Source organism: Echinops telfairi, unplaced genomic scaffold (assembly GCF_000313985.2).
Source record: "Echinops telfairi isolate 266 unplaced genomic scaffold, ASM31398v2 ScPeMD7_21;HRSCAF=78, whole genome shotgun sequence".
Lineage (NCBI taxonomy): Eukaryota > Metazoa > Chordata > Mammalia > Afrosoricida > Tenrecidae > Echinops > Echinops telfairi.
The window spans coordinates 1,672,259-1,688,679 of record NW_022103918.1 but is presented as its reverse complement, the minus strand read 5'-3'; the positions used below and the strand labels follow the sequence as shown (position 1 = coordinate 1,688,679).

General features: G+C 40.6%; 1 protein-coding gene across 3 annotated transcripts in view; it reads left to right on the top strand.

Moving 5' to 3' along the window:
- Positions 1 to 16,421, top strand: part of EPS8 (epidermal growth factor receptor pathway substrate 8) — a 237,029-nt gene that overhangs the window by 196,762 nt on the left and 23,846 nt on the right. For all 3 annotated transcript variants that reach the window (XM_045288418.1, XM_045288420.1, XM_045288419.1), the window contains 2 exons: positions 9,926 to 10,034; positions 11,466 to 11,609. In XM_045288418.1, the coding sequence (XP_045144353.1) occupies positions 9,926 to 10,034; positions 11,466 to 11,609 (253 nt within the window). The remainder of the gene's footprint in view (positions 1 to 9,925; positions 10,035 to 11,465; positions 11,610 to 16,421) is intronic.

Here is a 16,421-nt window from a genome sequence, read left to right as displayed (position 1 = left end):
GCCCTTGTTCTTAGTAGCTGATGGCTCTATTCCAACTTCTGGGGACCCATGTGCGCAAAGGAAAACTGCTTCCTGAGGGTTTTGAGGCCCGTGACCATTCAAGAAATCGATTGCCAGTCTTCTTTTCTTTTTGGCTTTTAAAATCCAGACATTTGTTTTCTCATAGTTTAGGAGACTAGAAGTTAAAATTCAGGACAGGGTATGGGAAGCTGATCACTCCGGGTACAAACCCTTCTCTCAGATTCTGTAGCCCTGGCTTTCACTCGGCGTATTTTCTGAGGCAAAACCCAAACACAAGCTCACTGCCACGGAGTCACTTCTGACTCAGAACAGCACACTTCTAACTACAGACAGAAGTAGAACTGTCCCTGTGGGTTTCCAAGACTGGAGCTCTTTACAGGACAGAAAGCCTCATCTTGCTCCGACGGAGTGGCCGGTCGTCTTGAACCCCAGCCTTGCCATCAGCAGCCCACTGTGTAAACCACTACTCCAGGGCCCCACAGCACCTGAAGGAGGCTTCAGACACCAACATTTCTGCTAGTCGTTGAGCATATAATTGTTTACATCACTGTGGATTTGGGTGGTCGGTATTTCCCAACAGAAATGAGTCTTGGAAAATACCCTGAGTGGTGGGTAGAGGACATATTTTGATGGTCTTTGTGATTGTCATCTCTCAATAATTGAGAGGTATCTGGATCATTGAAGTTTTGAACTACTAAGAATATAATGTCATATTTGTAGACACTACCTAAAAATCTGGTCTGATATGAAATACATGTTTGCAGTATAAATCTTTAGTACTTTGTGTTGGGTGAAAGCAAATCCGGTTCTCATTTCGTCATACATACTCGTTTATATGGATTACATGTTTTCCCGGTATGTCAGCATTTTCAGTATTTCCATTCTGGTTCTGATGCCATTCGTCTAGATCCTGGGCCCCCTTTACCTTCACTTCTTTGGTCTGAGTTAAATGTTAACTGTTCGGTTTCTTTTGTGTTAAGGCTATTTAGAGGCGCGCAGTACTCTCAGGTGACACGACTTTAGGAACCAGTCTGTCGTTTGGCTGAAAGGTGACCTCCCTGAGTGGTTTGAGTCCCATATTCAGAGTTCCCAGAATGAGGATTGAGGCCCCCTGTTGTTCTACTGGCCCAGGAATTCTAATTTTTTTTAAGTATGTAAGTTTAGTTCTATATTTTTTCCCCATTCTATTCTAGACCATCTGTTGTATCCCTGATTTGCAGTGGTAGCCAGGTACCATCTAGTTCTTCTTGCCTCTAGATAGGTGAGGCCATGGTTCATGTCAAAGTAGGCAATATCCTTCCCCGGGGGGTGCTGGAATAATCCAAGAGGCTGTAAAAGCAGATGCCTATACTTTGTGCTAGATTATGAGCTATGAGTAACTTTTGTTTCCCCTGAAAAGAGGCAGTAGGCCTAATAAGTTTGGGAATCTATGAATTATAGACTATTAGTCCATAATACATGAAGATTAGTTTCTTCTTTGAATATATAGTTGCCTTCTTTCTATTTTGCTCTAGATATGTAGAGACCAGTAGCTGTATCTTAATTGACCACCCAGAAACTTTTAAGGCCTCAGACACTGGTTGCCGAACTAGGATGTTGAACATTCTTTCTGAACTATATTATACCAGCTGCCTGAGTTGCCCCACAGACCTATGGTCCTAAACCTTCAAATCTAGTAAACCAGTGCCCATTCGATAAAGTAGAGGGTTAATTAAAAATAAAAATAAAAAGGATGCAGAAGACCCTCAACAAGACAGAGTGTTACAGTGGCTTCAACAATAAGCTCAAATCTAAAAACCCAGGGCGAGAATTGTCCAGGACTGGGCAATTGTGTTCGTCTGGGTAGACTAGAGAAACAAATTCATAGACACTCATGTGTTTAAGAAGGAGCTTTATGTACAAGAGCAATTGAGTATTAAGAAAGCATCCCAGCCCCGTCTAGATCAAGTCCATAAGTCTGATATTAGCCCATATAGTCGATACCAATCTATAAAGTCCTCTTCAGACTCATGCAACACATGCAATGACACCGAATGCAGGATGATCACAGGCCAGTGGGTGGGAAGTCTTGTGGATGCAGTGGCGGTGGAAGCATCTCAGTGCTGGCATGGGTCTCCTTGTGGCTCTTCCAGCTCCAAGGTTGGAGCTCCAAGGCTATGGTTCCATTAGGTCTCCATCTTGCTTGTCAGCAGGAAGACAGGCAGAGTGTCTCTGTGTGAGCTGTTTATTTCTACGGCACCTCCAAAATGAGGTCATCAAGCTGTGACTTGATTGACAGGTTAGACTCCACCCCTTCGCAAGTTGACACCAGGTTATGTAACTACCACAGCAGTGTTTCAGTAAGTTCTACATAGGGTGGCTATGGCTATGAGTTAGACCTAACTATGGCATCTGGGACCAGAAATAGCAGAAATATTTGTAACCTGTGTGCTTATTTTATATATGATTGCAGCCTACAGATACACCTACACATGCCTAACTGTATTTTCATATGTACCACCGTATACATGTATACACACGTATCTATCCCTGTAACTAAAACATATTTTTTCAAATTAATACTGTTACATAATTGCAAATATGAATGGGATTCAAAAAGTTCACAGAAAAATGGAATTAAAGGCAATGAAAATTTCCCTTAGCTTTCTGAATCCCCTCACACTGTAACACAGCAGCGAGAAGAAACACCTGCCCTGGGGTCCATTCTGCCTTCCTGAGGTTTAGTGGGTTAGGTGTTGGCTGCTAAGCACAAGGTCTGCACTATGAAGTCACCAGCGCTCTGGGAGAGAAAGAGGTAAGGATGGGCCATTTCAGAAACCTACAGGGGCAGTTCTGTGTTGCCTCTAGGGCTGCTGTGAATTGGTGTCCCCTTGATGGCAGTTGATTTGGGTGGGTGACAGAACAGGGTAGAGCTTCCCTAGAGTTTCTAAGGCTATAAATCTTGAAAGCTGTGGGTTAGAATCACTGATGTTCCAGTTAGCATCTCAGTGCTTAACCACGGTGACACCACGGTCCCTTGTTTTCATGGACTTTTCAGTGTCATCTTGGGAAAACTGGGCTGGCTTTCCCCCTGTTTGGGATCCCCTTTCCTATCACCCAAACTAGCCAGTGTCTACTATCTAGAAAATGATACCCTTTTCCTCGCCCTCTTCTCCCTGGGAAACACCAGAGGAAGTTGCTTTCTGCATGTATATTTCTTCTTGCTTTACTTGTGAGCTCATACATTTGCTTTCATTCTTTTGTCTTTGATTTATTCCAGTCAGCATAATGACCTCCAGATTAATCCGCTGTAACATATTTTGAGGACTCATCACTATTCCTTATGACTGTCTTGTGTTTATGTACCACACTTTGTTTATTCATCTCCAGGTTGTCACTCACATCGTTTCAATCCCCTTTCCTATTGTGAATAGCATGACAGTGCACACAGGTATGCACATGCCCCTTTGTGTCACTGCTATTAAATCTCTAGTGTATATACCTAGGATTGAGATTGCTGGCTCAGAGGGGAGTTCCATTTCTAACTTTTTACAGATGCTCTGTGCCATTTTCCATAATGGATGAACCAATTTTCATTCCCACTAGATTTGGAGCAGGATTTCATTCTCTGCACAATCTCACTATTGGTTGTTTTCGGTCTCTGTGCCCAGTGCCGATTATGCAGGGTTGTGAGATGACATCTCATTGTGGCTTTGGTGTGCATCTTTTAGACAGCTCATGGTCACAAACATCTTCTCGTGTATTTGGTGGGCGCTTGAATGTCCTCTTTGGTGAAGTGTTTGTGCAGTTTTTTTATTATGATCATTATGAACCTGCAATTCTATTATGTGCTAGAAAATATGAGCTGGGAGTGTTGAGAGCACTGTAGGAAATGTGCTCACTGTTTAGAGAGAGACCATCTGTTGAGTGCAGAGCACTCCCTCCAAGGGGTTAGGTTGGGTGCTATTCTGAAACACTGCGGGTTCAGAGGTGCTCTCAGGTCGCAGAGCAAAGATCACCTCCACCCTACCTGTCCCGCTGTTGTTTTCTCTTTCAAGTGCTTGGTTATGATTTCAAACCAGGGACAGACTCTGGACATTTTAATGCTTTGTAGACCTGTTAAGAAACTTTGGCTCTTAATACATGATATTCAGGACACATAAAACCCTCAGGGTCAATAGTGGTAGCAGTGATATCATGAGGGTAGGGGATGGGGGGGGGCGGTGAATCGGAGACCCCGTCATAAGGCTGGCTAAATACCCACCCCCCCCTGAGATGGACGAGTAACAGAAATGTGGGTAAAGGGAGCCAATGGACAGCGTAAGACATGAAGTAACAATAATAATATATCATTGAATGAGGAACCACAAAAGTGGGGCGGGGGAGGAAGGGGTGAAAAGAGGAGCTGACTGATAGCAAGGGCTCAAGTAGAAAGAAAATATTTTGGAAATGTTGATGGCAACATAAGTACAAGTGTGCTTTATACAACTGCATGATGGATTGTTATATGATTTGTAAGTGTCCCCCCCCCAATAAAATGATTAATAAAAATAAATAAATCTTTTGATAGCCATTTCAAAAGATATAGCATCTGGGGTCTTAAAGGCTTGGAGGTAAACAAGCGGCCATCTAGCTCAGAAGCAACAAAGCCCACATGGAAGAAGCACACCAGTCTGTGTGATCACGAGGTGTTGAAGGGATCAGGTATCAGGCATCATTAGAACAAAAAATCTTACCATTGTGAATGAGGGGGAATGTGGAGTGGGGACCCTTGCCCATCTGTAGGCAACTGGACATCCCCTTACAGAAGGGTTGCGGGGAGGAGACTAGCCAGTCAGGCTGCAGTGTAGCAATGATGAAACACACAACTTTCCTGTAGTTCCTAAATGCTTCCTCCCCTCCCCCCACCCCACTATCATGATTCCAGTTCTGCCTTATAAATTTGGCTAGACCAGAGGATGTACACTGGAACAGATAGGAACTGAAAACACAGGGAATCCAGGACAGTTGATCCCTTCAGGACCAGTGCTGAGAGTGGCGATACCAGGAGGATAAAGGGAGAGTGGGGTGGAAAGGGGGAACCAATTACAGAGATCTACATATAAACCTCCTCCCTGGGGGATGGACAACAGAAAAGTGTGTGAAGGGAGATGTCAGACAGTGTAAGATATGACAAAATAATAATTTATAAATTATCAAGGGTTCATGAGGGAGTGGGAAACAGGGAGGGGGGTGGGGAAATGAAGAGCTGATGCCAGGGGCTTACGTGGAGAGCAAATGTTTTGAGAATGATGAGGGTAACGAATGTACAAATGTGCTTTACACAATTGATGTATATATGGATTGTGATAAGAGATGTATGAGCCCCCAATAAAATGATTTTTAAAATATAAATAAATGAAAACAAAAACAACCTTTGGTTCTTCTACAGAGTTACAAATTATGTATATCCAGGTTTAAGCTATGGAGGGCAGGGAACTATAAACCCTAAAACATGCGCATTCTAAGCCTTTTATAAGTGCGTGCTCTGTAATCCCCTCTGGCACACAGGATGACACACTAGTTTACAAGGCACTGATTTTGATACCTGGAGACGGAGGCTTGTTCTTTCCTTTGTTATTAGACACTCCCCACCCCAGGATTCTCCGGTATTATTCCCTCGAGCTTTAAGGAGAGAGGAAAATGCAGGAAGAAAGGAGGAAAATGTAATTGCTTTTCTTACCTTTAAGATGAATGAATTTCTCTTATTCTTCAAATGAAATCTAAATAGAATGTGAATATAGGAGCTAGATTAAAAAGTAGAGCTCTTTCAGTAGGGATATGTATAGGAAATCCATTGAATACAGTCTTAAAATGATGATGATGATAAATTAAACCCATTAGCATCCAGTTGATTCTAATATATAGTATTATATAGTACAAATAGTATATATATAGTACAAATATATAGTAACCCTATAGGACAGAGGGTTTCTGAGGCTGTATACTCTTTACACTATTTATCTATCTATCTATCTATCTATCTATCTATCTATCTATCTATCTATCTATCTATCTATCTGTGATTGTGCCATTGGGAGGCTGTAAAGCTTTATGAAAGTGATAGGTTTGAGATGATTTTCCCCAGTTCTTGCTTCTCTATACTGAACAAATTCATGCGGCAGAAGCACTGCTTTAAGTCCAAGTAACCTTTATGAGTGAAAGGAAGCTTTGATAGTATACTCAACATAGCCTATTGCAACACAGCTTACAGGTCTTTCTCCTTTACTCCTGTTCCTACGGGGTTTAGTGCACTAAAAAGAGGATGGCGGGGAAAAGGTAAAATTAGTTTATTATTACTAAGTATAAAACTCCTATGATGGAGTTTCTATCCAGGAGGTAGCCAATTGCCTATGATGTCTGTAGTAATCATTTCTTTTAGAAGACTTAGTGCCAGACCACTCCCAAGGAGGTGGAAATTATGGATGTCCCAAATATCCATTCTTTCCAAAATGTTATACGGCCCATTTTCCTGGATGTTATCCACCACACTTCTCCTAGTTCTGCAATCCGCTTCTACATCTCACAGGGCTCCTGATGCGTTAAGGAAATGCCTCATGTACTTACGGGTGCTGTTACGTCCCATATCCAACATTTAGCCATCTGTCTTGGGTATCCTGTTCATCCATAACACTGGGGAAGCCGGGGAAGCCATGTTAAGTTATAGGTCGTAACTCAAGTCCCAGGGAGCAGAGGTCAAGCCAAATACAAGGTCCAGAGCCAGAGAAGTCAAACTTCTCTGAAGGTCAAAGTAGATCTTCTCACTTCTACCTGCCCTCGGTCAGAAACTTGAGGTCACAAAGGCAAGGCTTTGATGGAGGTGTGGAGGTGGTAACTTGGTTCAGATCCTCCAAGAATGAGGAGACTCAGAAAACATCCCACAGTAATCTTGTCCTTAACATAACACAGAATGCCCTTCAAAATGGGATTATAACTAAAGGCATAGAGGCTAGAATTGATAATTCATTGCATAAGGAAGTATGGCTAGAAAGGCCGTGACTGCATGTCCATGGATAGGTTGTATCTTCAGCTGTACTGTGTGCTCTGTTAAGGTTCAACATTCAGAGAACCCTACTGGCGGGTTACTTGTTAAAGGAGGCATGCTAAATATCCTTCCTGCCTTTTTACTCACAGTGATGTGTGAGGAAGTGGGAATGGACGTGTAGGAGATTCGGGAGAAACCAAAATACCAAACCCAGTTGCACTGAGTTGATTCTAACAATGGTGACCTTAAACAGGGTTTCTAGGGGTGTGCATCTCTACAGGAACAACCGATTGGAACCGCCAACCTTATGGTTATGGCCCAGCACCTATGCCAATGAAAAACAGTTAAATTATTCATTTATTATACTTGTCAAGAAAAGATTACTGCATTTTAAAATGATCAAGGTTTTGTGTTTTATATATATAAATAATTTTAAATTATGTGTGAAACACTTTCATGATTATTTACTGATTAGATCCCTGAGTCCTGTAAACAGTTTCTACTCAACTACTAACTTAAAGGTTGGTTGTACAAATTCATCTTGTTGCACTGCAGAAAAACTTGTCAAAACACAAACCAAGAAAGCCAAATGCAACAGTTTTTCTCTGTAAAACATGGAGTCATCCTGTTAGCATCTGCTCAACTGCAAGGATTATTGTTCTTTTTTTTTAATTGAGTTATTAGATGAATTGCTTAATTTCTAAAAATAACATTTTATTGTAAATTCGGAGTTTACATTTCAGATTATCAATTTTGTATTAAATAGTTTAAATTACTAATCAAACTCTCCAAGACTTTATTCCTTAGCTAATCCTTGATTTCTTTTATGCCTCTTGTGAGCTACTATTTTCCATTTCCCCCACCCTCTTTGCCCTCTGCCCTTTGGAAATCCCCAAAATCTGTTCCCTTTAGGATGAAAGTCTTTATCTTATTTAGTTTATTAAAAGAAACTTTTAGTAAAAAATATTGCATCCATACCAGTTTTTAAAATTAAGATAAATGTATGCTGAATTCCATGATCAATTTGAAAGCCATGATCGATCTTAACAGAGAATATGATACTATATGCTATGGTACATGCTAGTTCTTAGTATCTTGCAATTTAGATAACTGGACACAGATTTCCTGAAAATCAATACCTAGTCATAATTTTGGTCAATATATTTGGATATTGAATTAAAGATATTGATTAGTGAGATCCATGTATAATGTAAATTCTCATTCAGGAAAGTTTTTCTAATTAATTGGGATCAATACATTATCAAATCCATCCATAGTACAGTCACATCCAGCAGAATTGTGCATTTGCTACCACAGTTTTCAAACATTCTTTTTCTCTGCGGACCCCTTAACATCATCTCCCCTTCACCTGCCACACCCTCTGGTCCACTTCCCCTAACACCCTTATTTCATGTGCTGACTCTATAGGTGTATCGGTCCTGGTTTTTATATCCCCCAAAACATGCTGCAACTTCAAGAGGGTGACCCCCAATGACATAACACTTCCAAGATACCCCATATATATATATAATCAAAAACCAATCAAAACAACTCCAAAATACTGTATATACTCGAGTTTAAGCTGAATATCAGCCGAGAGACCTAATTGTACCATCAAAACTGCATTAAAAAATGTGTTGAAAAACTTGGCTTATACCTGAGTATATACAGTACATAAGATTTTGGAAACCAGATCAGGTCTAGCATGCATCCTAGGGGGAATCTGCTGACAAGTTTTAACTGTTTAAGCCAGGCTTCTGCCTTTGACCTTCTAAACTTCACTCACTAATGCACTTCATTTAGTGACCGCTTCCCTCCTATCCTTCAATTGTGACTAGCGGGAGTTCACCAGAGTTTATTTCCTATATAGTTCCACCAATGAATCTTGGGCTCCCACTGTCATTCCTAGTTTTTTGCCGACCAGATTCCCAGACTTTAGGCTCTGATACTAATGCCTTCAACTTCGGATTATATGCTTCACAGTCCTTCAGTAACTGATGATGGTGTGCTTCTTCCATGTGGACTTAGTTGACATCTCACTTAGATGGCTGCTTGTTCGGAGACAAGCCTGTAAGACCCCAGACACTTTTATCTGAGAGCCAGGCACCATCTAATTTCTTCACCACACTTTGCTATAACACCCATCTCCCCCGCGTTTCCTTCCTGGAGGCGAGTATCAAGCTGGGCCATGATGTAAGAACTAATTGTTCTTGAGTTGGAGCTGGCATTTGGTGTGAACCCAAACCACTCCTGGACCTATGTCTGTTTTGTCTTTCAGTTTCTTCTTGTCATGTCATTGCATTGTTCAGTCTTGTCAATTGCTTGTACCATTGCTTCCATAATCAGTTCCCCAGATCCTATTTCTCCCTTTCATTGTCTCCCCAGCACCACCACCCACACACTCCCTCTCCGACCCCCTTGTTCTACTTGCTAGCTTTACAGTTCATCAATCGTCAGTTTCGTTTACTGAAAGACAGAAACACTCATTTCGCAATTTCAAATATTTTTAGTGTCCTTTACTTTTATGAAAAATATTAACAAGCATTTATTTTTATTCTAATTCATTCCCAGTAGCTATTCTAATTAACAAAGAACTATTCATCATGCGTGTTTGATGGACAAAAGAGTCATAGATCTGGATTTTATATTTGGCTTACTGCCCACTAGCCTTGTGATCTTGTGTTATTGCTCTTTGCCCAGCCTTGGTGTGTTCATTTCTGTATAACAACAGACAAGTTCCTTTCAGTTCTCATGTTCTATAAAATACAATGAAACCAAATGATCAAAATAACTTATCAGCTGTTCTCTTGCAGGGTTTAGCTTTCATTAATGTTTTATTTCTGTTTTTAGCTTGTAGAACTCTTTAACAGAATGTTTTGTTTTCTTCCTTTCTGTTCATAGAAATTATGACCCACTCAAAACACAACCCAAGAAATATGCCAAATCCAAGTATGAATTTACAGCAAGGAACAACAGTGAGCTCTCGGTTCAAAAGGATGATATTTTAGAGGTAATGGAATTTGACTTTAAAAACATGCTTCTTATAAAATGGATTTATTGTATTGCTCTTTTGGTTTATTTATAAATATTCCTCAAAGAAATTCAAAAGCCAAGGAATTATTGTTCATTTAAAAAATATTACCAGGGATAAATTATACTATACATGCTTATATCTACTGTGTTAGTCTGGGTAGACTAGAGAAATAAATCCATGGACACACATATGTGTATAAGAAAGAGTTTTATATACAAGAGGAATTTAACATTGAGAAAGCATTCCAACTCAGTTCAGTCCAAGTCTATAAGTCTGATATTAGCCCATATGTCTGATACCAATCTATAAAGTCCTCTTCAGACTCACGAAACACATACAATGATGCCAAATGCAGGACGATCACAAGCCAGTGGGTAGAAAGTCTTTGGATCCAGTGGCATTGTAAGTATCTCAGCGCTGGCAAGGATCTCTACGTGGCTTCTCCAGTTTCAGAAGTCTGGTTGCATCAGGGTAGGTCCATGTGGCTTCTCCAACTTAGAGCACTAGCGTAGTTCCATGTGTCTTGTCAGCTGCAATGTCTCCAAGGGAGTGGCAGAGAGAGAAGTGTCCCCCTCTTCCAAGGAGGAAGTGCTGGAAATTCCCAGAATCCTTAGGGGAAGGCTATGCCCACACAGAAGCCTTATTGGCTATGACCTGCTTGACAGGCTAGACTCCATCCCTACACGCTTAATCCTTAAATTGACAATTACATAACTTCCACGTCTACCTAGGAGGAAGAGTTGCTTCATCTGTTTTGTTTTGTTTTCATTTTGATTTGATATTCAGTAAAGGTCCATATGCCTTATGTGCACTCTTCCTTCTTGTGGACTTCATTCATCTTGGACTTATGATCAGCCATCACTTCAGATGTAAATGTACCGTATTTTTTTTAAAAGAATAACATTACCTTTTGTCTGCCCTTGTACCATTGCTTAAATGTTTTCAGCACCAGTGAACTAATAGTTTTTGGAAGAGTCTGCCCTGGTTCCCAAAACCCTTTCATAAATTACGATAGATCATTTTTTTAAATATGTAAGGTGGAATGATCAGCATAGTTTGGTAAACATTGTTTTTATACGTTTCCTTCTCAAAATACAGAAGATAAAACTTTCTCAAAGAGTGATGGTAATCATTTCTAAGATCTTCAGGTACTGTAAATAGCTCTACGTTCTTGGGAGGTAATATGGGCTTTGAGTAGGTTCATCATAGTGATATCATCCCTCTTCTGTGCCTAGCGATTCTAATTCCTAATGCAGTTCCTGAGAGGCATTCATTTTAGAGTGTGTTGATATGAAATCAGATATTTTGGATGTGAGAAAACACTGATGTCTGGGAATAAGAATTGAACTTCCAACATAGTTGATTTGGGTACTGAAGGAATACCTACATGTTCTTCCACAATGGCAGGTCCTTGATGACAGGAAGCAGTGGTGGAAAGTTCGAAATGCAAGGGGAGATTGTGGATTTGTGCCAAATAACATTTTGGATATCGGGAAACCTCCAGAGTCTGGACTAGGGCGTGCTGATCCACCTTACACACATACTATACAGGTAATCTCGATTTCTTACCAAGATGGAACTTTTCTAAACATTCAAATGTATCGCTCTTTAACAGAATTTAAATGTCGTTTGAGTGTTATTCATGTTAAGACTGATTGTAAAACTTTTAAGTAATTGGAACCAGTGGTGTGAGATGTAGGGAAGAATTACACATATACTTCTGATGTATTTTTCCCCATAATTGCTCAAAACATTCAACCGTAGTGTGCTACATTGAGTTCTTTTTCAACCTACAGTGTTGCTGATTCTTGAGGAAGCAGTGTTTCTGTTCCTTCCCTCCTACGCATAGCCCTTCTAACCTCCAATGGCTTCCTTTTGATAGAGGAATTGAACTCATGGGCACTGAGACTCCAGATGCACTAACCCTTGCCCTTGGGGCCTCTTAGCTGTTCTGTCACTGCTCAGCATTGGGTGTTTCCAGTTCATCTTACACACTTGCTTGTTCCGTTGGCTTATAATACTCGTTCCTTCCTTGGCCGTAAAGTTCAGACCTACTCTTGACATAGATTAGGGAGGTCAGGATCTCCTGATTATTGAATAGCTCTTGATCCTTGTGTCACATTTTCATAATTTCCCTGAAACTAATCAGCTCATTCACCATAACATCTGAATTCACTTACGACTTAAACTCGTGGACTTTTGGACCTGTGACAGGGTTGCTGAGAGAGTCAGCTCCACTAACAGAGACAGAATGGATGGAATCTCCCATGTATGTGTAGACTCCGAGCTCGGGAGGTGACTTTGTTTTAGTTTTTTTCAGGTTGCCAACGAACTCATTCGTTTTTAGAGTCTTGAGGGAAAGATCACACCTGAGCCCATAATACTTGCATGAACTGGAGTAGAAGCTACATAGAACATGAGATAAGATCATTTCATTGGCAGTTCTAGGTCTAATAAAATACAGACTGTTAAAAAAGAAATGCAGCCGAGCCCCTTCTGCCAGGACCATGCATTTAAATAGTTCTGGATCCTCACGGCATTCCAGCCTGCTCTAGGCATACTTGTTTTATCACGCTTAGCTTTGTTATCCTTCACAGACATTGCTTTTTGTTTTTTTAACCACTGAAAGTGTGTGGCAACCGTGCAACAAGCGATAGTTTTGGAGCCTTTTTTCCAACAACATGTGCTCACTTAGTGTCTCAGTTTTATAATTCTGCAACATTTCAAACTTTTTCATTGCTAGGTTAGCTGCTTTGGTGAGCTGTGATCAGTGATCTATCAATGTTACCCTTGTATTTGTTTTGGGGGCCACACATCTCACTGATGTAAGACTACAAACATAATAGATAAATGTGTGTTTTGCAGCTGCCAACTGGTCAACTGGTCTGTCAGTCTTTCTCTCTCTCTATCTCTCTCTGAACCTCCTGTTTTCTAAGACACAACAATATTGAAATTAGGTCAGTTAATAACCATACAGTGCCTTCTAAATGCTCATGTGAAAGAAAACTTCAATCAACACAGAGCACTTTGCTGTGGTCTTATTTCGCAAAATTGCCACAGCCTCCAGCCTTCGTAACCAGCGTCCCAGTCAGCAGCCAACAACTTTTTGGCCAGACCCTCCACCAGCAAGAGATGTCTGACAAGACTTAGATGACGGTTAGCATTTTTTAGAAAAGATATTTTTAAAATTAAGACATATACAATTAAAAGACACAATGCCAGTACACACTTAATAGACTACAGTATGGAATAAACATACCTTTTATATGTCCTTGGAAAGCCTGAGAAATGCTGTTAACTCACTTTATTGCGACATTCCATCTGGAACTAAAGCAGCCGTATCGCTGAGGTATGCCTGCATAGGTCCCGTACTTACCAAGGCTGAAGCAAACATTTAAAATGAAAAATTAGTGTACGGTCGGTAAGCCTTGATAACTTAATGCATTGGCAATGACAACTCTGTTGTACTTAAGTTTGAGCTGATCACATGTTCATCTATATTATGTATGTATTTTATGTTCCATCCTTTGTCATTAGCTGTTGATGCCAAAAAAGGAGTTTGAGTTGTTCAAGGTATGGCCCACTCCACTTCTCATGAATTTTTGAAGTGAATTTCTCATTTTGTTTTTATACCTTCCCTTTTCTTTCCTACGTTCCTACCTTTCTGATTGTAGCATCATGAGAACTGGCCTAATTCAGCCTGCTGCCTGGGTTTTCACTGTCTTCAGGTGCTTTCCTACATAAGGGATTTTGACCGTGAGCCTTTAACGCAGGAGCAAGGATGTGTGCTTGAAATGTATTTATGAAACAGTAAGAGGCACATCGATTGTAATTGTCTTTAGTATTTTAAGTCTTTAACTCACGGTAAGCTTTCAGAGCTACCATTCATAAAGAATATCCTTAGGGGCCTCGTGTGAGCAGAGGGCAGCCCCTTGTCGTTTGGGTGTGGAGGACAGCGGTCCAGCGTGCTTCTGGCCGTGCGTGGTTACCAGGAGGGGTCAAACTCCGGTAAAACAGGATACATGCACCTTCAGATACACACAGTCGTTTTGTTCCCCTGCACTTCGGATTTTTCTAAGGAATTTAACACCTTTTTTTGCCATTAAGTTTTGCCTTTTTCTTCAATTCTGATTCCTGGCTTGAGCCATGAGTTGACTTTTCTATTTCAGGGTGGAGGTGGTCTACAGTTGAGCCCAAACCATTAGTACCCATCACAGGAAGGTGGAGTACTTTGGGGGAACATAAATTATATCCCTCCCTTCTGTAACAGAGCCTCATCTTATGTTTCTGTCAACTTTGGCACAACCGAGAAATGTTTTAAGTGCTCACAAGTGTCAGGAGTTTGTTTTGCTACGTTATGTAAACAGAAACTTGTGGTCCTGCTGGGAATTGATTGCCCCTTTTGGCTGTTTCTCTTTAAACTTTTCAACACTATCTGGCTGTCTTCTGAAAATTTCTGGGTGCAACTTTGTGTGCAGTGATGCATGCAGAAATATGTGGAGAGATGACGTGTGTGCATGTTTAAATTAGGGCCAATGTTTAAGAGGTATTAAAAATAACTAACATTTCAACACCTCCTGACAATTTTGGAAGGAGCCCAATCGAGATCTGATAAAATTTTAATAAGCAAGCTGGATAATATTCTATCTGCTCTGTGGCACACACTCCACTCTAAGAGAAGTCCTATTCTCAAAGCATTCATTATATAAACAAAAAATAGAGCAAGGTGGAAAATACAGAGACACCCTTGGAAATTCATGCCAATCATTTTTATCTCCCTTTATGTCACCAGATATCTTTACCAAAATGTCTCAAGAAAAATACTGCGTACAGGTGATTTCAGAATGGTGATAATGATTCCCCTGTGACCCTGCTGCTGAGCCTTATAGAAATCACTGGTTTACAGACGCATTCATCTTCTTGTTTCTTGAACCAATGTTTATTCCATGCCCTCATCTCATGCTTGAGAAAAAGTGAAAAAGCTTGCTGTAGGGATTCCAACGCCAAGCACTCTGACCTTCCTGCTTTCCGGACTAGCGGCCGCGACCTTCTTTCTCCTCCCCGGATATGGTCCCCACACGTGCTTTGACACCTGTTGCACCCAGGGATATTAAAACTTTGAGGATATCCAAATAAACAAACAACAAACAAACCAAATTTGAGACCCAGGTTCTATACCGTAGGAAGTCACCTAGTGACGCGTTGCTTACGCTTTCTTCATGTTTACACATAGCAAGAAATTACACTGTGTAGTCGATAATGCCCGTTGGCAGTGCTTGATGTACGTGCCAGTCGCTGACATCAGCCATGTGAAATAGGACGTTTCTCATAGGAAGACACAGTTCAGAGAAGTGACGTGCCCCCAGTTATACAGTTGTGTGAAGTCAACACTAGAACTGAGCGCTCTAGGGCCAAATTCCTTGATCAGACAACACACTATAGCATTCTGGGGCCCAGTGCTTGGGAAGGGCTGTCACCTTTTCCTGCATAGATATATACTGTATTTACTTTTTTCATTGATAGTGTTGAAATGCTTAAAATGACATCTCAGAATAGCTTTGCCATGTCTTGTGTTATGATAAAAGTTAATCTGATCAGTTCCAAAGAATAGTACTCACAAATTGGATTTTTGATAAACATATCCTTTCCTTGGATTTCATCACTCTTTTACGTGATGATTTTTATTATTAAGGAGAATAGCCAAACCATGTAATTCATTTTAAAAGTGAGCATTTTCTGAATGATAGGAATAGGGGAGCTAGATGAAAACCATTTCCACGGACATCTGTAAGTCACCAAATATTTTATAAATGCACACAGTTGTGACTTATTTTTACGTTCTTAAATATCCTGTGAGCAAGAAGTGCAAAGACCACTCCTGGATGAAGGACACATATACAATTCTTGGCCCATTGTTCTTGATTTTTTTGCATGGGGGGTAGGGTGTGGGAGTGTCGGGTTTGGGTGTTAGAGATTCTGCTATGATGGCAGGGATGCTAATACCTGCTAGTCGTAGACAGTAGGTGTTGAATTGCCACCTGGTGTTCCCGAGAGTCCAAGCTGTTTAACATCTTCACCGTTGGACTGAGTTTTAACAGTTCTGCCCAGGCAGCCTTTCTCACTGTATGTGTTCCTCTCACCGGTTTAGCAGAGTTTTAAAAATAAAGGAATGATCCAGGGGGGGAGGTAATAGGCATCTGTAAAAGATAAGGATAATTTTTTTTAAGTGATTGAGTGAAGTCCTGGGAAAAAAGGAAGTAATGTTTATGAGCGATGATTAAGAAATGGAGTAAATGGCATTTAAAAAAATAGAAACATCTTATTCTATAAACAACAACAAAATAAGCAAACTTTAGAAAAAAG